The sequence below is a fragment of the Schistocerca cancellata genome, chromosome 1, assembly GCF_023864275.1.
Source record: "Schistocerca cancellata isolate TAMUIC-IGC-003103 chromosome 1, iqSchCanc2.1, whole genome shotgun sequence".
NCBI lineage: Eukaryota > Metazoa > Arthropoda > Insecta > Orthoptera > Acrididae > Schistocerca > Schistocerca cancellata.
This window is the reverse complement of record NC_064626.1, coordinates 1,122,631,015-1,122,658,160: the sequence shown is the minus strand read 5'-3', so window position 1 is coordinate 1,122,658,160 and position 27,146 is coordinate 1,122,631,015. Positions and strand designations below refer to the sequence as shown.

Sequence of the window (27,146 nt, the reverse complement as noted above, 5' to 3'; positions counted from 1 at the left end):
ACTCGTGAAAGAAAGGATTTCCGGAGACATGGCTTAGCCGCAGCCTAGGGGCTAGGGGATGTTTCCGGAATGAGATTTTCACTCTGCAGCGGAGTGTGCGCTGATATGAAACTTCCATGCAGATTAAAACTGTGTTCGCAGGAGAGCTTCTGTTAAGTTTGGAAGGTAGGAGACGAGGTACCGGCAGAAGTAAAGCTGTGAGGGCGGGGCGTGAGTCGTGCTTGGGTAGCTCAGTTGGTAGAGCACTTGCCCGCGAAAGGCAAAGGTCCCGAGTTCGAGTCTCGGTCCGGCACACAGTTTTAATCTGCCAGGAAGATTCAGCTGGTTTGTTATTGTTTCTAAGATACGGAACAGTGTCACAGATGGTATATAAAACCAAAGAGTATACATCATAACCTTTCAGATGTGTCCCGTGCAAGTTTGCTTGAAAGTAATACACGCAATCGTTGTAGGGTCGCCATGGGCGTGGCAGGAATGTCGCGTCACACATTCATTTTTCAGTGACTTCGGATGCGATTTCATCATTGAAACTTCGGGAAATTATTGTCCACGAGTTCTACTAATGAATAAAAGATAAATTGAAAATCGACGTTTTCGGTCAATTTCAGGAACGTCCCCTATTAACGTTTTCGTGTGCTGGTGTTGCAGGTGAACCCTGGCAGCAAGGCGGCGCAGAAGGGTGTGCGCGAGGGTGACGTCATCTCGAGCATCAATGGGCAGTCTACGCGCGCCGTCTCCAACAGCGACGCGCACGCGCTGCTACGCAACGCCGGGCACACGCTGCGGCTCGGCCTCAACGAGTGAGTAGAGCAGCCTTCTTCTCTTTCTGTCAGTCATTCTTGTTCCAGCTCCAGCTCCCACCTGGGAGATCTGGTGCGAGGCTGAGTCTGGCTTACTTGTCACGCCATAGATTGAGGTCACAGTGGCGTAGGGATGAAAAAAAAAACCGACCACTACAGACCGATACTGGTATTTTTGTTCTAAATAATGATAATTTTCGTTATTTGTTGGTCTCGGTAGTAACAAGTGTTTCTTTTTTATACTAATAACCAAGTAAAAAGCCGAAATATCAATTAGCCACAGCAGCAGTGCTAAAATTTTCGCTTTTAAATAAACCTTTCCTTAATATGTAATAATTTTTATCTGTAAAATATGCATTACTTTGAAGTGTTGCGTTATTACAGAGAGTGAGAAAAGCAGTCAGTGCTACTTTAATAATAATGCCGACAGAAAAAAACAACAAACACATGGCATGAGAAGTAGTCGTCGCCGTACATACACTGTGTTGCGGAAAGGTACCAACTTTTCGAAATATTTTCACGAAGTGATATAGCAATGCAGCACAATGCTTCATTTGCTTTAAAGGATTAAAAATTTTGGAAATTGGTGGTAAGGTCTTATGGGACCAAACGGCTGAGGTCATCGGTCCCTAAGCTTATGCACTACTTAATCTAACTTTAACTTACGCTAAGAACAACACACACACACACACACACACACACACCAATGCCCGAGGGAGGACTTAAACCTCTGACGGGGGGAGACGCGCAGATCATGACAAGGCGCCTCAGACCGAAAGGATTAAAGATTCGTCTGCCATTTCTATGAAATGATAAAAGAGGAAGTAAATTATGGTAACAGCAATAAATTAACAGTAGTTCATTCGTAGTTTACAAAAAAATAGAAAGCAGCCGATTTGCTGCCTGTGTCTACATAATATGCCTTTATCTGCTTGTGTCCACCCCCGGTAGCTGAGTGGTCAGCGCGACAGAAAGTCAATCCTAACGGCCCGGGTTGGATTCCCGGGTGGGTCGGAGATTTTCTCCGCTCAGGGACTGGGTGTTGTGTTGTCCTTATCTTCATCATTTCATCCCCATCGACGCGCAAGTCGCCGAAGTGGCGTCAACTCGAAGGACTTGCACCAGGTGAACGGTCTACCCGACGGGAGGCCGTAGCCACACGGCTGTTTTTATCTGCTTGTAACCCTTGAAAATGAATACATTAGCAAAAATATCAGAGTTCTTCCATCGCAGGTTTTACTCTTTGGCCCTGACTATTCGTAATACCGAAAATAGTGTTAAGATTTCCGATTACATCATGATTTTTGAGCAGAATTTCAAAAAATGGGAATCAGTAGGGGAATACTTGTGATTTTTTTTATAGTATTCAACCACAAATCACTTTTCAAGAAAAGCACCGAACGGACTGAGTTTTCTTTTATTTGTCTGTTTAATTTATTATTTTAATTCTATGTATCTTGAAACTGAGAGTCAAAGATTTTCAGTCTTCTTTCGATTTCTACGTTTATTGCAGGAAATAACAAGAATAATAAACCAAAACTCGGTTATTTCAGAAATCTGTTATTTGGAGCGGTCTCAACAGTCAAGTTTAACTGGCCTAGGTAAAAACCGATACAACCGAAAACCGACTGCATCAGCGATATCCGGCATCTCCACAATGGAGCCGATATCGCCGAATTCCGCCGACGACCGACAGTCGGCCGAAAACGGCCGATAGTCGGCCGAAGACGGCCGACCTTTTCGAGTCAGTACGGCCCCAGTGCAGCCGATCTCATAATCCGAACGTACAGACTTCGGACGACAATCGGTGAAATGGAGATTTGTTTGTTTTCTTCTGTGAAATCCACCGATGTTGTCGCACTCGACTATGGACTATGAGAAAATGATAAGTTTAGTCTCTAGAAAAGTGAGTTTGTGCTGAAGGTAAAAAAAATCACATTCTGAATATACTATAGCTCGGAATTTATGGACTGAACAGCAGGTTTATTGGAAACCAAAAGTAGGCAAAATCTTTGTCGGAAATTTTAACCGTTATTTATAATCTCAGAAAATAATTTCTTCGAGTGAATAGGGTAGCATATCTTACGCTTGTGGTTACTGGAATGAACCGTTTTTTAGCTTTTGTTAGGTGCACATTATTATTACTGCTTAGTGGCGTTTTCCTGCCAGTAGGGGGGTGATTCTGCTGTATGAAGTGGTTTACGAATGTTGTGATGATGATGATGTTTGGTTTGTGGGCGCTTAACTGCGTGGTTATCAGCGCCCGTACAATTACCCAATCTTTGCTCAGTCCAATTTCGCCAATTTCCTGGATGATGATGAAAGGATGAGGACAACACAAACACCCAGTCATCTCGAGGCAGGTGAAAATCCCCGACGAATGTTGTGTTTGTTTTTCCACATTCCAGTGATTTATGTGTTCAGAGCATTTTATTCTAAAATTCACGCTTGTCTTCCACACGTATGCTGAATGACAGTCATTATTGGTTAATTGATACATTTTTCACAACTTTAAATAAATGCAGCGAAGCACAGTTTTTGTAATCTTGCGTTTCAGATCACCATGTATGGTCTCCAATACGTAACAGAACGCTTCTCGCTTCACACCACAAATTCAATAAAACTTGTCTGGCCCTTCCGATATCTGAGGACAGAGATTACAGTACTGGTCACGTTCTTTTCGAGACAGATACAGCTCATTCACATGCATTCGCGTCTTTTTAATAGCAAAAGGCGCAATGCAGCGCCGTCTCCAAGCACGGAGGCGTCGTGCTATCCATCGTGCCCTAGGAGGTTAAAATCTAACCTATTTCGTACATACATATAATAAATTATCGGACACAGTTCGACCAAGCAGTCAGTGGGTTATATGGGGTGACCTCTGGTGACGATGTCTGGTAGCTGTTGTCAGTACCACTGTGAACGCAACCATAGTCAACGGTTCTGCAGTATCATTATATTACAGGTGAATTCTTACGAAAAGGAAGAAACTGCAAGTATGTATTCTTTGTAGAGGGAATCACAGCCAGAATTTTTGATGAAGATCGGTTCAACGTCATTGGTGAGTCGAAATGCTGTTTGCAAAAAACTGTCCTCCACAATGCCGGAAACTTTCTTGCATCCAGGAGGAAGCCCCTGAAATTGACCAGCCTCGGTCAGCTTGGACTGTTCTGAAATGGTTCAAATGACTCTGAGCACTATGGGACTTAACATCTATGGTCATCAGTCCCCTAGAACTTAGAACTACTTAAACCTAACTAACCTAAGGACAGCACACAACACCCAGCCATCATGAGGCAGAGAAAATCCCTGAAACCCGCTGGGAATCGAACCCGGGAACCCGGGCGTGGGAAGCGAGAACGCTACCGCACGACCACGAGATGCGGGCTGGACTGTTCTGAAGCGCATCCGAACGGGTCATGGAAGATATGCAGACACTCACCGCAAGTGGGAGAAATATTTGTCACACTGTGACTGTGGCACTGAACAACTTGTTGCTCATGTTATATTAATTTATTCTATACGATCCTACAAGGGTTCTTTTCCTGACAGTTACGAGTGGTGTAATAACTACACAAGGTGTTGCGAAACAATTCGTTCAAATTAATAGCGGCGATAGCAAACAACAGAAATATATTGCGATAAGGAACATACAGTCTCTGAAGTCAGCTTGTAATGTTAGGGAACATTTTATTAGTGATGCTGTCGTAAGCTGCTGTGTCGGTGTCGCTGACTCGGAATGTGTATTGAAATTCAAAACTTCTCTGTGAGCGGATGGTTGGCTCTGAAGTCTAAGTGGAAACACACCGCAAACATGACCGCCATGTGACAACAACGGAGACATCCTTGTAGACACATTGATTCAATGGCAGTCATTGTCGTCTTGTGACGACAACAGTGAACATGGACTGGTGTACTTGTGACGAAATGTCTGACTTGTATCTGGTATACGGGTTTGTGAATGGAAATGGACGAGCTGGAGTGAGAGGGTATCGACAGCGCTTTGCCAACCGACGAGATCCACAACACCAGAAATTCGGACATCTGCATCGCCCGCAACTTGAAACAGGCATTTTCCGTGCAAGTACGTATGATACATGTTGGAATCGAACAGTGGGAACTGTCGAAATGGAAGACGAGATTGGATGACACTTCATCTTCAAGTACATGACGTATTGCACACATCCTTGGCGTGAGACATAGCCTTGTGTGGAATGTGCAGCTTCATGCTTTCCGTCTTCGGCAGCACTAGCACATCCCCAACGAGTGCAGTTGGCGCAATAGTTTTTACAACTGACTGCCGTCCACTCCTTATTTCCGGACAAGGTCCTATATACCGACGAGGCTTTGTTTACTCCTAAAGCTGTTTCAGTATTCACAATTCGTATATCTGGGTGCATGTGAACTCGATCTCTTGCTCATCAACAACGATTCAGGGTCAATGTGTTGGCCGACGTTCTCTGTGACAGGTTGATTGGGCCATACATTCTTCCATTCCACCCGAGCGGACGGAGCTATCGCGTATTCGTGGAACAGTGTTGCCAGAACTGCTGGAAGATCTACTTCCAGCACGGTGGGGCGCCAGCTCATTACAGTATTACTGTGAGGAATCGTATGAGAGCCGCCCTCGGGATTCGATAGCTCGGCCGTGGTGGACCTGTGGCCTGTCCATGCAGTTCACCCGGCCTCACATGTATTGGTTTCTTTCTCTGGGGGCTCACGAAGCAGCTGGTGTATAAAGCCATTGTGGAATCTGAAGAAGATTTCGTCGTTACAATTACTGTCGCTTCTGGTACCGTTGCAGAAATGTCAGGAATCTTCTAACGGACATGGCAGTCAATTGTTCGACTTTGTACTGGTTGCGTACAGACCATCCGTCGGGCATTTGAGCAGTTATTGTGAATGTCACTGTTGTTATTAGCATGCTAAACTACCTTCTGTGTAATAAATTACAAACAGTGACCATACGTATCATAACTAAATATATATTTTTTTAATATTCCCTACCTTCTGTACTAATTTGATCGAACACCTTCGGAACGCCATGTTTGAAAGACCCTGACATTCGCCTATAAGTTGTCATCTGTACTACATTATGCAAGAGAGCTGTGGTGACGTGTAGCACGTAGTACTTTAGTAAACTTTGCGTATGGTTCAAATGGCTCTGAGCGCTATGGGACTTAACATCTATGGTCATCAGTCCCCTAGAACTTAGAACTACTTAAACCTAACTAACCTAAGGACATCACACAACACCCAGTCATCACGAGGCAGAGAAAATCCCTGACCCCGCCGGGAATCGAACCCGGGAACCCGGGCGTGGGAAGCGAGAACGCTACCGCACGACCACGAGCTGCGGACAAACTTTGCGTATGTAAAGCTATTCTGTGACTAAAAAGCTCTTAATGTGTGGCATAAGATAAATAAAAAAATAATTAGGAACAAATAGCATTATTACCGGTCTTGAACTGACAGATTCCTCATCAGTAAAACATCATGTAAGAAAAAACCAGCTGTTTCACTGTTTAGGACGCAACTCTTTCCTTTCTTTTCATTTTGTCTTTTCGCTTTTTCTATGTGATCTGCATCGTTTTACCGCTTTTGGGAGTGTTAGTGACATTTGGTGGCCGGATACGCCTCCTGACGTCACCACCTCCACCCCCTTCCCCCCTGCCGGGAATAAATCTATGTACATCATCTCTGCGTCTAGGGTAGATCTCAAGCTCAAGCGTGGTACCGTTTACAAAGTGTTTGCGTGCGTGAATTTGAGGCGGGACTTGGGCATCATTCCAGTATTTAGCTACATGGGTGTGGGAAACCGCCTAAAAACCACATCGAGGCTCACCGGCTCCCGCCAGTTCTCGTCGTTAAAGCTCGATGCAGAATCAATTAGGGGCTGGCTCACCTCCCAGTCACGCAGGTGAGCGCGTTAGCGCTCCCAGCTGTTAGGGCGGCTCGCAAATGGCCTAACAAAGAAGTATAATGACGTAAACAGTGTCCTTAGATAAGAGCTGAAATAGTTTTATGCTACTTACATCGAAAATCCTAAACCGTTTTGTTGCACTGCTGAATGTTTTCGAAGGACTGCATGTTTCGGCGAATGACAGGCGAGATTAAACAGTTTCATGGACTTTGAACAGAAGGAGTAGAGCACCACACGCACAAATACGACACTCAAGATTTTCATATTCTCTCGCTCTCTACATGCAGACCGTTAGTTCTCAGAAAAACTGAATGGGACCTTTTTATAGGACATTTAATGTATTTTAATTTTGTACTGGGAAGAGTATTCGCTAAAGGATGCAATTTTTGTGTTATTCAAGGGAAACGTATAAAAGTTACTTTAAATGCGTTTTTCTTCAATAACTGAGAAACCTTCGCCTCCAACGGAAACGTATCGCAGCAAAAAATGTAACTACACAAAATCCCCTACAGAAATATCCTATTCGTTTTTCTGTAGTGCTGATGGATTGTGTGTAACAAACGAAAGAATACGAAAACCTTGCGTGTGATGTTTGGAGGTGTCATGGGCCGCGTAAAACCCAGCAGTAGGACCAGATGAATCACCCAGTGGGTCATTTAATGAGGATTAATTGTAACTAATGTGAGCAAATAAAGAAAGCTAGCGCATCATAAAAAAATTACGGAAAGTCTTGTTAATTTTGCGATAGACAAAAATTATTGGAAACCTCTGTACACAAAAATTATGGACAATGCGACTCTTTAGGTGTATCATTAATGTGTATTTGCTACCTCTAGTTTGTCCTCGCAACACACATAAAATGACGAATCAAACTATAGTGAAAGACAATTACTGTCATTGCTTGTCTCAAAGGCTTGTTACTCCCTAGTGAAATTAAAGCTGATGTGGCGACAATAGCTTGCCGCCTTTGGAGAGAGTGGCATCAGGGTACCCCCGGGAAATATGTCAGGTTTGAGTAGTGTTTGAGAATGAAATGAGCCTGTTATGAGAGAAATGAAGAGTGGGCGCCTCTTACATAGGCTGGCGATGCAGCACGGAGGCGGACGCAGCAGCTGTATCGCCAGCCCTGACTGGACAGTGTCCGGAGATTTATTTACCATTCCGGCGCCATCGTTCATTGTGTGTGCCCCGGCCATTGTTCCTGGCGCTGTCTTCCTACAAGCGCCTCATCGTGCCCGCTCAGGACTGCTGCGACAGTAGCGCGACGCCAAGAGAAGAAATACACATAAAAACAGTAATCTCCTCTATGAAGTGCCACACACACCGTAATGAACATACCGTGAGTAGACTCAAAATTATCATCATCAGGAAATTGCTCCCCTTCTAACGTAGTTTATTGTAGGTCATTAGGGCAACGAAGGGTACCAAGCGACTCAAGAAAAAGAAAAAACGAAAGCGGAAGTTAATCCCGTCTGTAAAGAGGCCCGTCGGACACACGTGTATAATTATAACCCATCATCATTGACGTCATCAACAAAAGCAAAACGAGGATAATGGAATCTAGTCGAATTAACTCGGGTGATGCTGAGGGAATTTGATTAGGAAATGAGACACGTAAAGTAGTAAAGGAGTTTTGCTATTTGGGAAGCAAAATAACTGATGATGGTCGAAGTAGGGAGAATATAAAATGTAGACAGGTAATGGCAAGGAAAGCGAAATTTGTTAACATCGAGTATAGATTTAAGTTCAGGAAGTCGTTTCTGAAAGTATTTGTATGGAGTGTAGCCATGTATGGAAGTGAAACATGGACGATAAATAGTTTGGATAAGAAGAGAATAGAAGCTTTCGAAATATGGTGCTACAGAAGAATGCTGAAGATTAGATGGGTAGATCACATAGCTAATGAGGAGGTATTGAATAAAATTGGGGAGAAGAGGAGCTTGTGGCACAACTGGACTAGAAGAAGGGATCGGTTGGTAGGACATGTTCTGAGGCATCAAGGGATCACCAATTTAGTGTTGGAGGGCAGCGTGGAGGGTAAAAATCGTAGAGGGAGACCAAGAGATGAAACACTAAGCAGATTCAGAAGGATGTAGGTTGCATTAGGTACTGGGAGATGAAGAAGCTTGCACAGGATAGAGTAGCACGGAGAGCTACATCAAACCAGTCTCCGCACTGAAGACCACAACACCAACAACATCATTGACGTCTGTCTGTTTTAGAATTGTGGAATATATTTTATGATCACGTGTCCTCGGTGAACAAAAATGAAAATCTCCTGTATGAAAATCACCATTAATTTCGCAGTGCTCTTGCAAAATCCTCCACTCTCTTTTAGTCCACGCGACCCACACCGCAGTAGACGAAGCGCTAAGGCTGAACCCATATTCGTTGACTTCCGAAAGGCGTTTGATACAGTTCCGTGCTGTCGTTTTGTGAACAGACTACGAGTTTACCGTATATCGGATCAATTTATGATTGAATTCAGTACTTCCTCGCAGAGAGTACTCAACACAGCGCTCTTAACGGAACAAAATTCTGCCTCATCGGCAAATAAAATGTAGACTGTGAACTGCGGTTCTTCAACAGCTGCATACCTCAAGAGGTAAGAGACATTATAGCAACTTTTCTTCCAGTTTTTACCAATAGTACCTCCTGCTGGAATATGTGACACCTTTTTAAATATGCTGTGTACGTGTAGAAAAACCTGTGACTTTTATACACTGACATAAACAGTGATTTTATTTTGTGTCAGTCTCGTTTGCCAATTATGTGCACCACAATCACGTAGACATTTCACCAGCAACAGTTCAGCCAAAGTTGCTTCCGCCTGGCGCTCCAGATAAGCCATTATTTTGGCCAACTGTGTTTTGCGTCTGCATGTGCCGTAATGTCTTCAGATTTTGCGTCGGTTTGACCAGCCGATCCATGATAACTGTCTATACTGTCTCCAAACGAACAAACAGCGATAATTTCGTCTGAATATCCTCAGTTAATAGAAAACATCTTACCACTAAATTCGCCAGCAATCTTTTACAACAGTTCTCCGTTATCTATCTTAAGCAGTTCATATAAGCTTTCGGCGAGAGACACTGCCACTTTCTTCCTTTTCCATGTCATTTTACATTCAGAAAAAAGGGGGTCAACACAATACTGTACAGCTCATTGTCAACTTATTAATTTGAGTCCTTGCTAGTATTTGTCTGTGATGGTTGACTTAAATTTAGTGAGTCTCGTAGTAGATTGTTGTTGAGTCCGGAGTATCAAGTATTGTGCAGTTAGTATTCTACAAACACAAAATAAAAGTGGATGAACTGAAGATCCTTATTAATGATGGCTGGATAAACGAAATTGCGCTGTATGTGGAATAGAGTCCATAACAGCAGAGCTTCTAGAATGCCTCTCACTACATATCGTGAAAGATCTATCACTCTATAATAAAATTTGTTGATCATTCACCGTGGCAGAAGGCAGGGGAGAGTGTTGCACCTTGGAACGCTTCTCACTCTTTCCCCTCCTGCCAGCTCTGTAACCAAGCGAGATGGCGCAGTAGTTAGCACACTCGAATCGCATTCGGGAGGACGACCGTTCAAACCCGCCAAGGTCGCTGATGTTCCACTTGTCGCAGCCATCGTGGATTTTCCGTTGCCCAATAGTGCATATTATGCTAGTTTACGTTACCGCTGTTGGTGAATGACGCTTCGTCTCTAAATAGAACGCGTGCAAAAAATCTGTCATCGTCCCGTAATTTCTCTTGTGCCTAGTGGCAGAACTGTACACGACGTTCAAAGTCGTCGCCATGCAATTCCTGGTGCATAGAAATATGGTATGGGTGCAATCGATGTTGATGCAGCATTCTCAACACCGACGTTTTTGAGATTCCCGATTTTCGCCCAACTTGTCTGCTACTGATATGCGGATTAGCCACGACAGCAGCTAAAACAGCTACTTGGGCATCATCATTTGTTGCAGGTCGTGACTGACGTTTCACATGTGGCTGAACACTTCCTGTTTCCTTAAATAACGTAACTATCTGGCGAACTGTCCGGACACTCGGATGGTGTCGTCCAGGATACCGAGCAGCATACATAGCACACGCCCGTTGGGCATTTTGATCACAATAGCCATACATCAACACGATATCGACCTTTTCCGCAATTGGTAAAGGGTCCATTTTAAAACGGGTAATGTATGACGAAGCAAATACCGTCCGCACAGGCGGAATGTTACGTGATACCACGTACTTACACGTTTGTGATTATTACAGCGCCATCTATCACAAAGCGAAAAAAGTGGTCCAACTAAAACATTCATATTTCTTTACGTACTGTACGAATATGTAATAAAAAATGGGGGTTCCTATTTTTAAAAAAAGCCGCACTTGATATGCGTTTGACCTATGGCAGCGCAACCTAGCGGGCCAACCATAGCGCCATCTGGTTTCCCTCTTCAAGCTAGACGAGTTTCCTCCTTTGTAGTTTTTTCGTTTGACGCTTATTTTGTGAGATATTTGGCCCGGTCACTATCAATGGGCCACCCTGTATACACAATTTTAATCAACATAAAGCTCTATTACTGAAGTACAGAATTTATATATATAAGAGCTGCAATACGGATAACCGATGCAACAAAATCTCATATCTCACAAGAAGATAAACAGTAGAAAATTTCGGAAACTGCTTATGGCGGTCTCTGGTACGTGTTCCTTCATGTGATTCTCTTCCGTCGGAGCCAAGGTAGCCCCTGAGGGCCGGCAACCCATATTACACGGACGAGCTTGTGTATGTCCAAGGCGTACCAAAAGCACCATGGTAAACACCGGCTACTTACATACAAGATAATGGAAACAGACATTCTGAGCACTACTTCCTGCAGGGGGAGCTAGATTCATGGCATGCAGGAAGTATCACTACACCAAAACCTGATTGGCTGGAGACAGCTATAACCAGCCTCGAAGATCAGTTCACTACAGATAACGTTTGTGGAAGATTAGAAGTGAACTTTTGTTTGCCTCAATTAGGAGACTTTTACTGATATCGTTATTGTTACCTTTCTTTTGTTGTTCAGTCATCAACGTTTTAAGTCGTGTCGTGAACAATTGCGAATTGTCAGTCACTACAGATTCTAAAATAGGTCCCTAGGCTGAAACACTGTCTAGGAAACAATACGTGTTCTTAGGTACACTATACTGCAAGTAGAACACTCTCCCCTACTTCGTGGCAATAGTAGCGAATTTTCAGTAGAGTACTGAGCACTAAGACTACTCTCGCGTGACACACTATCGGGTTTTCTCTCTCTCTGCGAAGGAGATTATCTTGCATTTATCCACGTTTGAATAGAGCTGTCATACATTACATAAAATGGAAATTTTTTCGAAGTCTGTGTAATTCCTTACAATCTTACAATGACGATACTTTTCTGTAGACAACAGACATTGAGCCGCAACGTTTTGAAAAACTAGCTATTCCACGGTGTATCAAACCGGTTATTTGGTTACTGACTAACCAAGGTTTTGACCGTGTCAAATAAATCGTTTGCTTAGTCTGAATTAACAATATAAATACACTTCTTTCCCAAATTACTTGATATTTGCTGATGATTTTATTGTACTTGTTTGACCGACCAGCCGACAACGTCCCACGCTAAGAGGTGAAACAAAATGTCATACAGTATACGTTCATAAGAAATCTAATGCCATTGTAACTGAGGCCGTAACTTTTACATGGCGCTACAGGGTAATTATTTTATAAATGGCAGGATATACGAGTGTTGTCCTGAAAGTAAGTTCCAATCGCTCGCGAAATGGAACTCACAGGGAAAATCCGGTAAAGTTTTGCACAGATGTGTTGGGCAGCGTCTCTAGTATGCCCGTCGATCGTGTCACGTCGCTCTTTTCAGTTTTGAGTGAACAGTGAGCACGTAAAGATGCGTAGGGAATAGTGTCTCCCGCCAAGAATGAGGGCCTGGTTAGAGATTTCGCCTGTGTCAAATGGTTCAAATGGCTCTGAGCACTATGGGATTTAACATCTGAGGTCATCAGTCCCCTAGAACTTAGAACTTCTTAAACCTAAGTAACCTAAGGACATCACACACATCCATGCCCGTGGCAGGATTCGAACCTGCGACCGTAGCGGTCGCGCGGTTCCAGACTGAAGCGCCTAGCACCGCTCGGCCACTCCCGCATGCCCGCGTGTGTTATGCAGCCCACATAACACAACTGTCGAGCAGTTCCTTCTTGATGCCAATTCTCGGCCGCACACTGCAGGGGCAATGAAGACGCTCCTGCAGCGTTTCCGATGAGAACTGTTTGATTACCCACAATACAGGCCGTAACTGACGCCCCCTGAGTCTCATCTCTGCTCACAAAAACCTTTGGCTATGAAGACAAAATTTTTCCACAGACAACGAGCTGTAGACTAGTGCAGATAACTGGCCGAAAGCACAGGCGGCTGCTTTCTATGACGTGGATATTGGAAAGTTGATACAACAGTACGACAAGACTCGAAGTTGGAGCGGCGATTGTGCAGAGAAGTAGGTGGAAGGGGTACCTAACTGTTGAAAATAAAACGTTTCTGGTTTTCACTGTGGTTACCATTTTGCGACCGATCGGAACTTACTTTCTGGACAACCCTCGTATTGGTATGCAATTAAACTAAACACCTGCGTGCGTATTGTTTCGTGTGGAAGAGGTTCGCCACAGAGGTAGACTACCAACATTACTACTCGCGTGGCCGGGCTGCGGCGTGACAGGCGCTGGCGTCGCTTGCGGGGCAGAGGCTCCCAAACTTTTCCTCTGGCGGAACACTTTGAGAATCCTGGTACTTTAATGAAACATCTTGTTTTATTTGAAGTTAATAGTATTTTAAAAATGAGAAAAACATGATTTATTCAGTGATTACTTCAATTTTATCTCATAACTGTTGTTGTTGTGGTCTTCAGTCCTGAGACTGGTTTGATGCAGCTAATAACTAATAACACAGAAATCATAATAAAATTTTAAAAAATTATTGGCATTGTAAAAATGTCGAAGAGAACGCCATGTTATTAATAGCTTTTTGGGGAGCAGTCATCCACTTCCTGCGGAACACACTTTGGGAAACACTGTTCTACATCTCTTGTAAAACCCATGCTTTACTGTCCAAACCTTCCACGCTATGCATACGACTGTACAGGAGTGAAACTGGAATTACCGATTTTCCTTAGTTCACGATTTACCGTAATTGACTTTGGAATATTAGTGAAACAGAGAGGAAAGTGTGAAGTAATATTGGCGACCTTCGCTACCAACATCAAGACAAGCGCCTAGCAATGCAGTTTCAACAGCTGCTATCAGGGCAGTTGGAGCTATAAGTCTGTATAACTTATGCTGCTCCTTTAGTGTCTCTTATTCCAGTGATAAAGAAGGTAGATGGAATTATAATATCGCATTGAAAATTACAAAAATAGAAAGATTATATTTATTTTGCTCTATTGCGCCCTGAAATTTGTGAGTGGAAATTACCACTCTGACGTATCTGGATTGTGTGTACTGTCGACGTGATCTCCACGCCTGAGAGAAACTTAGCTGTGTTTCACTTCTAACGCTGAGGCCTTTCAGTGTTCATTTCCTCTTTCGCGTAGCACAGATTCTTTGATGTGAACCAGTGCTTTGTATGTGTGCTCTATCTGGATTACTGTACACTGTGACAGTTTGATTTCGAATAAAGTGCGTGAGGTGGTATCAGCAAGAAAAGCTTTTCTGAAACAACAGAAACTTGTTCAACGTGTAATATAAACTTGTTTGTTGTAGTCTTAAGTAGAGATATCTGCCTGTAGCTGCGGACAATAATCAGCTCAGACGAGAACAGGATAGAAGGCATTGAAATGTGGTGCTCTATAAGAATGCTGAAGATCAGACGTGTAGATCTAATGACGAACTACGACAATGAATTGGGGAGAACAGAAATTTATGGCACAACTTGACTGATTAGGGTGGACACGGCGCACATTAACATCCACTATTACATGTCCGGACACTTTTGATAAGGTAGTTTATTCTTTCGACTTATTTTCCCATCCCCCACTGTCCATGGTCAGTGGAACACAGTTAACGTAATTTCTAAGTGTCTATATTTTATAACAATTGATGTATATAACTGTTTAGATATCTATATTCAACATTTCCATCTGAACTACTGGATCGACTTCAACCAAACGTGGTATACATATCACTAATCTCGAAAGAAGCGCTGCGGTGAGGGGGGGGTAATATACATCTGCCTTTCAAAGCGTTTGGTGTAGGGGTGAAAATGAAAGCAAAACGCACAGCGCGCAAATACCCAGACTGGAGGGTGTCTCTCTTAATAGTGCTCAGGCACATTTTCTCTAGTATTTCGGCAGGTAACAGCAATTTAGTTTCTGGAGTCAGCCCAAGCAAATAGTGCCCTGCGACGCTTGCTGTTGACAGAAAGCGCTGATTTGTTTCCCGATACAAACAAAATTATTTTTGAAGCCAAATTTTATGCACCCATTCGATAGAACGGTCTCAAATTGCTCCAGTGCGATTTCTACTTTGTCGGTACCTATTAACAGAGACAGTAAAATACGAGGGTAATACCAAAAGTAAGGTCTCCTATTTTTTATAAGTACATAGACCTGTTTCCTTCTACAATGGTTTACATCAGTTTACAGCTTGAACATTTAGCTTTTTCGACATAATCACCATTTCTGTTGATGCATTTTTGTAGATGCTGTGGCATTTTTTGTATGCCCATGTCATACTAGCTCGCCGCCATGCTGTTCAGAAAGTTATGAACCTCTTCTTTCACCTAGTCGTTGGAGCTGAATCGCTTTCCGGCCAAATGTTCCTTTAACCTAGGGATCAGGTGGTAGTTACTGGGCGCCAAGTCAATACTATAGGGTGGGTGATTATGTTCCACTGAAACTGATGCAGGAGAGCAACGGTTTGCCGAGCACTGTGTGGGCGGGCGTTGTCATGGAGAATGTGTACGCCCTTGCTCAACATACCTCTTCTACGGTTCTGAATTGCCCGTTTGAGTTTTTTCAGAGTCTCACAGTACCTGTCAGCGTTAATTGTGGTCCCAGTGGGCATAGGCGACAACAATACCCCTTTCCGATCCCAAAAAACGGATGTCATGACTTTACTGGCAGACTGTGTTTGTTTGAATTTCCACGGCTTTGGCGAAGAAGGATGCCGCCATTGGCGTGATTGTTGCTTGGTCTCAGGTGTAAAGTGGTATGCTCAGGTTTCGTCACCCGTGACAATTGAGTCCAGAAAGTTTTCCTGTTCGGCGGTGAAGAAATGCGCGATAAGCATCAACTCGTTGCCGCATGTGGTCCTCAGTCAGAATGCATGGCACCCAACTTGCGCACACCTTCCGGTAGTTCAATGTTTCCGTTAAAATTCTGTGAACGGTGCTTCGGAAAACCTCAGGAACCAACGTGCAGAGATTATCCAGGATGATCCGCCGATCTTCACGCATGCTTTGCTCAACCTTCAACACTGTCTCCTCAGAAACTGACGGTCTCCCGCTCCTTGTTCGTCGTGAATTTCGATCCGATAAGCTGCAAACTCTCTATACCACTTACGAACATTTTGGATATCCATGCACGACTCACCATACACTTCCGTCAATTGGCGATGGGTTTCAATCGGCGCAGTGCCCTTTGCGTTCAAAAACCGAATAACTGCGCGCAATTCGCACTTCGCGGTGACATCCAACAGGAGCTCCATTGTCGTCGTACTGCCAAGCCAAGACTGAGCGCCTCAGCGCGGCGTGCACGTGTTTACACGCAACGCGTGAAGCATTCTTCATAACAGTGCGACTAACTGCCACACAGAGTTCTGTTCATATAAAAAAATAGGAGACCTTACTTTCGGGATTACCCTCGTACGAAGTATAACCAGCACTCGAGGAGCGGTTGAGTATTTCTGCTGTATAGCAGCAGCAGTCAGCGAGGGCCAGGGCATCGCATGAGAGACGTGATGAGCAATATTTGTTTGGGTTGACTCTAGCTAAACATTGCAGAAACAAAGTGGCAAGTATTTGCCGAAACAGCAGCGAGAAATCGCCTCATGACTCTTAGGAGAGGCACCCTTTATACTCATCCAGTATTCCAGAATGAGCGACTTGCAACAAACTTTACACATTATTTCAAACTTTTTCTGACATTCCTCACAAAACGATGACAGGAAAAAAATCATCGCACACATTTCTTCTTTTTCAAGCCGTAAAACTGTCTCACCAGGAGATTGCTGTTTTAATTTATCACTCGTTTATCGCTAGCTTTGTTAGCAACTCATTCAGCTGACGGCATCGGTACATACTGCTGGATATACCTGCGAAATTTTATCGTAGTGGGGCAAATAGTTCAGAGACATGACGTCATAACAGCTGAGATGCGAAAAAAACGAGGTTTCCTTAAATCAGAGCGCAAATAATCCTTACTGTACTCACCGTGTGTTTGATAATGAGAGCATTTAACGACTTCCAACATACTTTAAACAAAATTTCAAACCTTTCCTAAACTTTTGCTCGTTTACTTCCGCAACGTCTAATATTTAACACGGTAACTCATTTTTAAAGTAATCAGAAGTTTGAAGCACTTTTACACAGGAGAGTTCGAATATTTAAAGCGTAGGGTGTTTACTTTCTTACTATACGGAAAGAAGTGAGAAGTGCTGTGAGGTTAAGAATATTTACATCCCATAGGGGTGGAAATGAAAAGGGGCTGACATTAAGGGTTAACTGAAAAACACCTGGAAACATTTTAGTTAAGGTGTTGTACACGATGTACTACTTGTATAATAATACTTACAGACCATTTGCAACCATTCATGGACTACATGTTCCTAAACGACGATGGAATTTTTATTGATGACAGTGCGCTATGTTAACGTGTCACAATTGTTTCCCATTGGTTTGAAGAACATTCCGGACAATTAGAGAGAAATATTTAGCCACCAAGATCGCCCGACATGAATGTTTGCTGGCTCTGAGCACTATGGGACTTAACGTTTGAGGTCATCAGTCCCCTAGAACTTAGAACTACTTAAACCTAACTAACCTAAAGACATCACACACATCCATGCCCGAGGCAGGATTCGAACCTGCGGCCTTAGCGCTCCCGCGGTTCCAGTCTGTAGCGCCTAGGACCGCTCGGCCACCCCGGCCGGCCCGGACTAGAGTCACTTACTTCATATTGCTTCACTAACTCTTCTCCCTCATCGCTGAAAGTTTGTAACGTCATCACGGAATCGCCTTGTATATGTGTGCAATGTATGTGACATACACGTAGACGAGCGAGCCGCAAAGCTAATGTAACACACATTAAAAACACACTGAAGAGCCATAGAAACAGGTACACCTGCCTAATACCTAGTAGGGCCCCCGCGAGCTCGCAGAAGTGCCGCAACACGACGTGCCACGGACTCGACTAATGTCTGAAGTAGTGCTGGAGGAAACTGACACCATGAATCATGCAGTGGTGTCCACAAATCCGTAAGAGTACGAGGGGTTGGAGTTCTCTTCTGAACAGGACACGTCAAGACATCCCAGATATGCTCAATAATGTTCATGTCTGGGGAATTTGGTGGCCAGCGGAAGTGTTTAAACTCCGAAGAATGTTCCTGGAGCCAATCTGTAGCAATTCTCGACATTTGGGGTGTTGCATTGTCCTGCTGGAATTGCCCAAGACCGTCGGAACGCACAATGGACATGAATGGATGCAGGTGAACAGAAAGGATGCTTACGTACGTGTCATCTGTCAGAGTCGTATCTAGACGTATCAGGCGGCCCATAGCACTCCAACTGCACCCGCCCCACACCATTACAGAGCCTACACCAGCTTGAACAGTCCCCTGCTGACATACAGGGTCCATGGATTCACGAGGTTGTCTCCATACCCGTACACGTCCAACCGCTCTATACAATTTGAAACGAGACTCATCCGACCAGGCAACATCTTTCCAGTCTTCAACAGTCCAATGTCGATGTTGACGGACCCAGGCGAGGCGTAAAGATTTGTGTCGTGCAGTCATCAAAGGTACACGGTTCCGAGAGCCCATATCAATGATGTTTTGGTGAATGGTTCGCACGCTGACCAGCACTGAAATCTGCAGCAGTTTTCGGAAGGATTGCACTTCTGTCACGTTGAACGATTCTCTTTAGTCGTCGTTGGTCTCGTTCGTGCAGGATGCTTTTCCGGCCGCAGCGATGTGGGAGATTTGCTGCTTTACCGGATTCTTGATATTAGCGGTACTGTCGCGAAATGGTCGTACGGGAAAATCCCCACTTCATCGCTGCCTCGGAGATGCTGTGTCCAATCGTTCATGCGCCGACTATAGCATGACGTTGAAACTCAGTTAAATCTTGATAACCTGCCATTGTAGCAGCAGTAACAGATCTAACAACTGTGTCAGACACTTGTTGTGTTATGTACATGTTGCCGACCGCAGTGCCGTATTCTTCCTGTTTACGTATGTCTGTATTTGGAGACGCATGCCTGTACCAGTTTCTTTGGCGTTTCAGTGTACATCACATAAGGTATTGTAATCGAGACGAGACGTGAGTATCGCTACGACAGTCTGCCTGCCGTGTTTACGTGCTGCATGTGTGTGTGTTTGTGTGTGTGTGTGTGTGTGTGTGTGTGTGTGTGTGTGTGTGTGCCGTCAGCGGCCATGGTAAATGAGCCGTGGAGCGTGGATCGGGCGACGCCCAGCGCGACCAATCGCCTGTTCTGCACTTTACTATAGGGCGGACACCGCGTCACGTGTGGTTACACGCGGCCTGTATACACGTGGCCTGTATACATGTGGCCTGCCTCTGTAGTTGGCTCATTCAGCATCGTCGCTGGGGCTAAGGTTTCCCTCCGTTTTTCCTTCCCGTTGTATAGGTTGTGCCTTCATCTAGCAATGTGCCTTTCTCTTTCTTAACAAATACTACCGCTGTCATTTCTACCTTCTCCTTTGTCATAACGCTTCTGTTTCTCCTGACTATAAAACGGCACCAGTTACTTTTGTCCGTGCCTCACAGCTTCCGTGGCGTCGTGCCGAGTCGTATTCGCGGCGGCGGCGAGAATTCACGTACTGTTGGCGGCGTGCGGTGCATCAGACAAACCGAGTCTTACTGCTTCACGGATTTTATCGGAAACGTTTACTGGCAGGCCACAACAAATTGACCGCACTGCCACACTATCCAGCAAGCCGTCAACTACACTTTGAAGCGAGAGCCAGAGTTAGGCCTCGCACAACTGCAAAGTCGCCAATTAAAGCCCTGCAGCTAACTATTTTCAGGCAGATTCCGAGATCCGACAAGTGGACAGGAATATGTGCAACACCAACAGTTCATACTACCGCCTCCAGCTGGCTACTAACAACTCCCGTCGGTTTACTGCACAGCAACAAATCCGGAATACTTTATCCAGTACCGGAAAAAAAAGCACTCCATCTTCAGGCCACGAGTGGCCTACCGGGACCATCCGACCGCCGCGTCATCCTCCGAGGAGGGTGCGGATAGGAGAGGCGTGAGATCAGCACACCGCTCTCCCGGTCTTTATGATGGTATTCTTGACCGAAGCCGCTACTATTCGGTCGAGTAGCTCCTCAGTTGGCATCACGAGGCTGAGCGCACCCCGAAAAATGGCAACAGCGCATGGCGGCTGGATGGTCACCAATCCCAGCGCCGGCCACGCCCAACAGCGCTTAACTTCGGTGATCTCACGGGAACCGGTGTATCCATTGCGGCTAGGCCGTTGCCCCGTACGGGAAAGTCGTACAAAAATAACACAATCAAATTCTCACAGAAACAAATGTTATTTATTGGCTTCAATTAAACCTCGCCGTTACTTTTATGCAACACCACCTCCAGCTGGCGTATGATACGACACTCTGCTCTGAAGAAGTCTCTTTCTACTGAAGAAGTCGCTCGAGTCGGGGACGCACTTTCGTTGATTCCCTGCTCATGTAAGATGCTGGGTTTTTTTAGTCATTAGCCTTCTGACTGGGTTGATGCAGTCCGCCATGAATTCCTCTCCTGCGCCATCCTCTTCATCTCAGAGTAGCATTTACACCTTGCGTCCTCAATTACTTGTTGGATGTATTCAAATTTCTGTTTACCTCTACAGTTTTACCCCCTCTGCAGGCCCCTTTAGTAACGTGGAGGTTATTCCCTTATGCCTTAACAATGTCCTATCATCCTGCTCCTTCTTCTTGTCAGTGTTTTCCATATGTTCCTTTCTTCGCCGATTCTCCGCAAAACCTCCTCATTCCTGATCTTATCATGCCAACTAATTTTAAACTTTCTTCTGTAGCACCACATCTCTAACGCATCGATTCTCTTCTGTTCTGGTTTCACGACTGCCCATGATTCACTGACATACCGTGCTGTGCTTTGCTCTAAACGTAGATTCTCAAAAATTTCTTCCTCAAACTAATGACTGCGTTTCACACGAGTATACTTCTCTTGCCCACTAATGTGCCTGTGCTTGTCTACAGTTTATGTCCTCTTTGCTTCATCCCTCATGGATAATTTTAATTCCAAGGTAGCAGAATTGCTTCACTTCGTTTACTTCGTAATCACCATTCCTGATAAGTTTCTCGCTGTTCTCACTTCTCTTACATTACCTTTGCCTTCTTCCAGTGTACTCTCAATCCATATTCTCTACTCATTAGACTCTAATTCTTCTTCTCATTCGCCGAGGAAGATAGCAATGTCATCAGCTAACGTTGTTATTGGTATCCTCCCATCCTGAATTTTAATCCCACTATTCTTCTTCTAAGTCTGTCATTTGTTCTTCGATGTATAGATTGAACAGAAGAGCCGAAAGTCTGCATCCCCGTCTCCAAAACCTTTTTAATCCGAGCGCTTCTTTCTTCGTCTTCCAGTTTTACTGTCCCCTCTTGCTTCTTGCACATATTGTATGAGGGACAGTCACATTAAAACCGAACACCCGCCGCATCGGATCGATGGAATGTTACCACTCAAAAGTAATCACCACATGCTGTAATACATTTAACCCACGGGGAGACGAGACGATCAATTCCTGTTTTCGTAGAACGCGGTCAGCCGCTGACAGATCCACTGCCATATCCACTTTTGCACTTCCTCGTCGACTGAAACCAACTTCCGCGAATTTCTTCAGGTCGCCAAAGATGTGAAAATCACACGGTGAAAGATCCGGGCTGAACAGAGGCTCTTACAGTGCTCCCCAACCAAATCACAGAAGCGTCGACTTCGTCGGATTGGGAGTGTGGGGGCGGGCGTTTCAGTGCAACAGGATAATTTCGTCCGACAGCATCCGACAGTCCGAGGGCAAATGGAAAAGTTTACAGTTGATACGTCCCACACCTTCTCCACCCAAGGAAGCCAAATCTGTTCCGCTAAGGTCACGACGACCTTCGTCTTCGCCCCCAGAGGCCTTCTGTCCATACTGTTTCTTGAAATCACAATCAATGCACAGTACATGAAAACACTTTAAAGAAGCCGCGACGCGCCATAAAGTCGAAACGCCCAGGAATGTTGTCTGACAGACTGATCCTGCCGCACGATATCTCCCATCTCCACATGGCCAGTCGGACGAGGGCTACGCTTCAACGTTTTGGTTGGGGAACACCGTAACAACCTCCGCACAGCCCGGATTCTACATCTACATCTACATGATTACTCTGCAATTCACATTTAAGTGCTTGGCAGAGGGTTCATCGAACCACAATCATACTTTCTCCCCACCATTCCACTCCCGAAAAGCGTGCGGAAAAAACGAACACATAAACCTTTTTGTTCGAGCAGTGATTTCTCTTATTTTATTTTAATGATCATTCCTACCTATGTAGGTTGGGCTCAACAAAATATTTTCGCACTCGGAAGAGAAAGTTGGTGACTGAAATTTCGTAAGTAGATCTCGCCGCGACGAGAAACGTCTTTGCTTTAATGACTTCCATCCCAACTCGCGTATCATATCTGCCACACTCTCTCCCCTATTACGTGATAATACAAAACGAGCTGCCCTTTTTTGCACCCTTTCGATGCCCTCCGTCAATCCCACCTGGTAAGGATCCCACACCGCGCAGCAATATTCTAACACAGGACGAACAAGTGTAGTGTAAGCTGTCTCCTTAGTGGACTTGTTGCATCTTCTAAGTGTCCTGCCAATGAAACGTAACCTTTGGCTCACCTTCCCCACAATATTATCTATGTGGTCTTTCCCACTGAAGTTGTTCATAATTTTAACACCCAGGTACTTAGTTGAATTGACAGCCTTGAGAATTGTACTATTTATCAAGTAATCGAATCCCAACGGATTTCTTTTGGAACTCATGTGGATCACCTCACACTTTTCGTTTCTGGCGGCCAGAAGAAAGATATGCGTGGGCGCAGGTTTTTGTCGGATGAGGAACTGCAACAGTGGATGCAGTTGTGGTTCCGTCAGCGGCCGACTGCGTTCTGCGAAACAGAAGTTGGTCGTCTCGTTGTCTTATGGCGTGTTATTATTAGTTTGAATGGAACCATTCCACGGTCCCGTTGTACGAGATGTTCGGTTTTCATTTCAATTCCCCTTATCTATTACCTGTCTTTCCCTATGGCTTACTCCTGTTTTTCTCAGAATTTCGAATATATTGCACCACTTTACATTTTCGAATATTTTTCTTAGGACGAGCAGGTCTTGATTTTTCTTAATCTCAACCCCACGGGAACTGACTACAAGAGATCCCAGCCGCTCCACCAAATTGTTTAGGCCCTCCAACCAATCCAAAACAGAAGAAGAATTTAGGGATTTTCATTCGACATTCTGTGCTTGATAAAATGGCTCTGAGCACTATGGGACTTAACAGCTGAGGTCATCGGTCCACTAGAACTTAGAACTAGTTAAACCTAACTAACCTAAGGACATCACACACATCCATGCCTGAGGCAGGATTCGAACCTGCGACCGTAGCGGTCGTGCGGTTCCAGACTGAATCTGTGCTTCATACTCTTGGCGATTCTGGAAGGTGCTGCTTCCCGCGAGATGTTTCATAAACTTCTCTGCAATGGGTGTTGGAAAAACCCACCGTCACAGGAAAATTACTCACCCTTGAGTTGGCCTAGTCGAATGCGAACGGCACCCAATTACGAGGATTAGGGGAAGTCGAGAAAAAAACTTTCTCCTGCAGCCGGAAACTGGTCGAGGCCGTCACAGTAGCGGAAAGGAATAGCCCACAGAGGTGGCCAAAAAACAATTTTGTTACAGGTTTTAAAAAATACTAAATTAATTATTATTTTTGTTCTTCTTTTTGCCTGCTATTATTATCATTATCTTTACTTTTCACTATGGAGATTATATTGCATGGTTTAGTTAACTTTTCTATGTTACCTCCATCTTTCTCAGGAGTACACTTAGTCAATGCTTTAAGCTGCCATGAAAGTAGAAGTCGAAACAGTATCGACGTGTGTTCTGTATAATAATGTGCCTCTTCTCCCCGTCAGACGTAATTTGGTATAGCCATTGTGGCGTAATCTTTTGCACAATACCAGGCAGTTGTGTTTCCTTATCTGGTGTGGTAGTTGTGACAACCTTGTTTGCTTGCAGGGAATGCAGCGGTTCGCCCAAGCGACGCAACATCAGGAACGCTCAGCAGCAGCAGCATCAGCAGACGCAGCCAACGAGGGAAAACCATGTAACGAACGACTCAGTTAAACGTAAGTCATTCCCAGTCTCATATGTATGATACAAGCTGTTCAGTCTGTCTTCCATACATCCTGCCAAACCGTAATGCTCCCCTGATAAGTGCACAAAGCAAGCATCCAGAAGCTGTATATACAGGGTGAACCAGAGCACCACCGACAAACTTTCAGAGATTGTTCAGGGATACATTCTCAGTATTTGGTATAAGTTACCCGCGGTCTCCGGCGGCTCGTAACAGAGTAGTAATGCAATTATGATTTATTTGGTTTGTTACCGCCATCATCTTTGCTTCTGCGAAAATACACTACTAGCCATTAAAATTGCTACACCAAGAAGAAATGCAGATGATCAACGGGTATTCATTGGACAAATATATTATACTATAACTGACATGTGATTACATTTTCACGCAATTTGGGTGCACAGATCCTGAGAAATCAGTACCCACAACAACCACCTCTGGCCGTAATAACGTCCTTGATACTCCTGGTCATTGACTCAAACAGAGCTTGGATGGCGTGTACAGATACAGCTGCCCATGCAGCTTCAACACGATACCACAGTTCATCAAGAGTAGTGACTGGCGTATTGTGACGAGCCAGTTGCTCGGCCACCATTGACCAGACGTTTTCAATTGGTGAGAGATCTGGAGAATGTGCTGGCCAGAGCAGCAGTCGAACATTTTCTGTATCCAGAAAGGCCCGTACAGGACCTGCAACATGCGGTCGTGCATTATCCTGCTGAAATTTAGGGCATCGCAGGGATCGAATGAAGGGCAGAGCCACGGGTCGCAACACATCTGAAATTTAACGTCCATGCCGTCAATGCGAACAAGAGGTGACCGAGACGTGTAACCAATGGCACCCCTTACCATCACGCCGGGTAATACGCCAGTGTGACGATGACGAATACACGCTTCCAATGTGCGCTCACCGCGATGTCGCCAAACACGGATGCGACCATCGTGATGCTGAACAGAGCACCTGGATTCATCCCAAAAAATGACATTTTGCCATTCGTGCACCCAGGTTCGTCGTCGAGTACATCATCGCAGGCACTCCTGTCTGTGATGCAGCGTCAAAGGTAACCGCAGCCATGGTCTCCGAGCTGATAGTCCATGCTGCTGCAAACGACGTCGAACTGTTCGTGCAGATGGTTGTTGTCTCTGTTGACTCAGGGATCGAGACGTGGCTGCACGATCCGTGACAGCCATGCGAATAAGATGCCTGCCATCGCGGCTGCTAGTGATATGAGGCCGTTGGGATCCAGCACGGCGTTCCGTATTACCCTCCTGAACCCACAGATTCCATATTCTGCTAACAGTCATTGGATCTCGACCGGCGCGAGCAGCAATGTTGCGATACGATAAACCGCAATCGCGATAGGCTACAATCTGACCTCTATCAAAGTCGGAAACGTGATGGTACGCATTTCTCCTCCTTAAACGAGGCATCACAACAACGTTTCACCAGGCAACGCCGGTCAACTGCTGTTTGTGTATGAGAAATCGGTTGGAAACTTTCCTCATGTCAGCACGTTTTATGTGGCGCCACCGGCGCTAACCTTGTGTGAATGCTCTGAAAAGCTAATCATTTGCATATCACAGCATCTTCTTCCTGGCAGTTAAATTTCTCGTCTGTAGCACGTCATCTTCGTGGTGTAGCAATTTTAATGGCCAGCAGTGTATCTTCACAGCAGTGAAGAAGCCTGCAATAACCAAAATGTAAAACAGACAACGTAGAAAATTGAAATAGTCCTCAGTACTGCACGGGGACTGCCGTCGCTGCGGAACAAACCCGAGACAGAACCGAGTGGCACTGAGCACTCTCATATTCAGAAAAAGATAAAACACTTTGAACGAGTAGAGGCACGACTTCATGTTCACAGGACACGTACATTAGTATGTTCTGCAGAAATTATTGGCGTTTGAAGCATGTCGGGCCGAGGGTTCAAGGTCAACATCGATATCGCGGCGCAACACCACCTGACGGTAAAATGTGCCTGCGGCTCCTGTTGTCGCTGTAAACCGACGGTAATGGATCATTCTGACTTAAGCAGATGTGCAGAATGCCTCGCAGACGTATGCGCGAATCAATGAGTTCCAAAGAGGGCGCGTTATTGGAATGAGAGAATGTGATGCATCCGTCCAGGGAACTGCTGCGCGTGTAGGACGAAGTGCTTGGACATGGCAACGGGTGTGTGCAGAATGGTTCACAGAAGGCTGTGGAGCACGAGGAGATGGCTCAGGTTGCACCATCCAGATCATCCCACGAGAAGATCGACACCTCATCCGAATGCCACTGCAGGACATTCTGCTTCCTCCTCGGCTCTGGCCCAACAGTGGAACACTGTGACACAGCGTACATTATTAAGAGTAACAGTCCGTCGCCGTGCGACCCGCCAGGTTACCCGAGCGCGCTAACGCGCTGCTTCGTGGACTCGGGTGGGCGCGCCGGCCTCGGATCAAATCCGCCCGGCGGATTACCGACGAGGGCCGGTGTGCCGGCCAGCCTGGATGTGGTTTATGCGGTTTCCCACATCCCCCCTAGATGAATACAGGGCTGGTCCCGACGTGCCGCCTCAATTACCCGGCTCGCAGACATTTGAACACTTCTGCACTATTCCATGGATTCCACTAGTCGCAGACACTTGGGGTACACTAATTCCTACCCTTCCCGGCCACCCCTTCAACTAACATTGCCACATCCGATTAACCACGCCGACCCTGCCTATCCGCGGGACAAACGGCACAAGCGAAA

General features: G+C 45.1%; 1 protein-coding gene across 6 annotated transcripts in view; it reads left to right on the top strand.

Moving 5' to 3' along the window:
- LOC126092418 (sorbin and SH3 domain-containing protein 1) overlaps positions 1–27,146 on the top strand; it is a 1,056,812-nt gene that overhangs the window by 281,879 nt on the left and 747,787 nt on the right. For all 6 annotated transcript variants that reach the window (XM_049908017.1, XM_049908049.1, XM_049908042.1 and 3 more), the window contains exons 2-3: positions 649–800; positions 24,292–24,401. In XM_049908017.1, the coding sequence (XP_049763974.1) occupies positions 649–800; positions 24,292–24,401 (262 nt within the window). The remainder of the gene's footprint in view (positions 1–648; positions 801–24,291; positions 24,402–27,146) is intronic.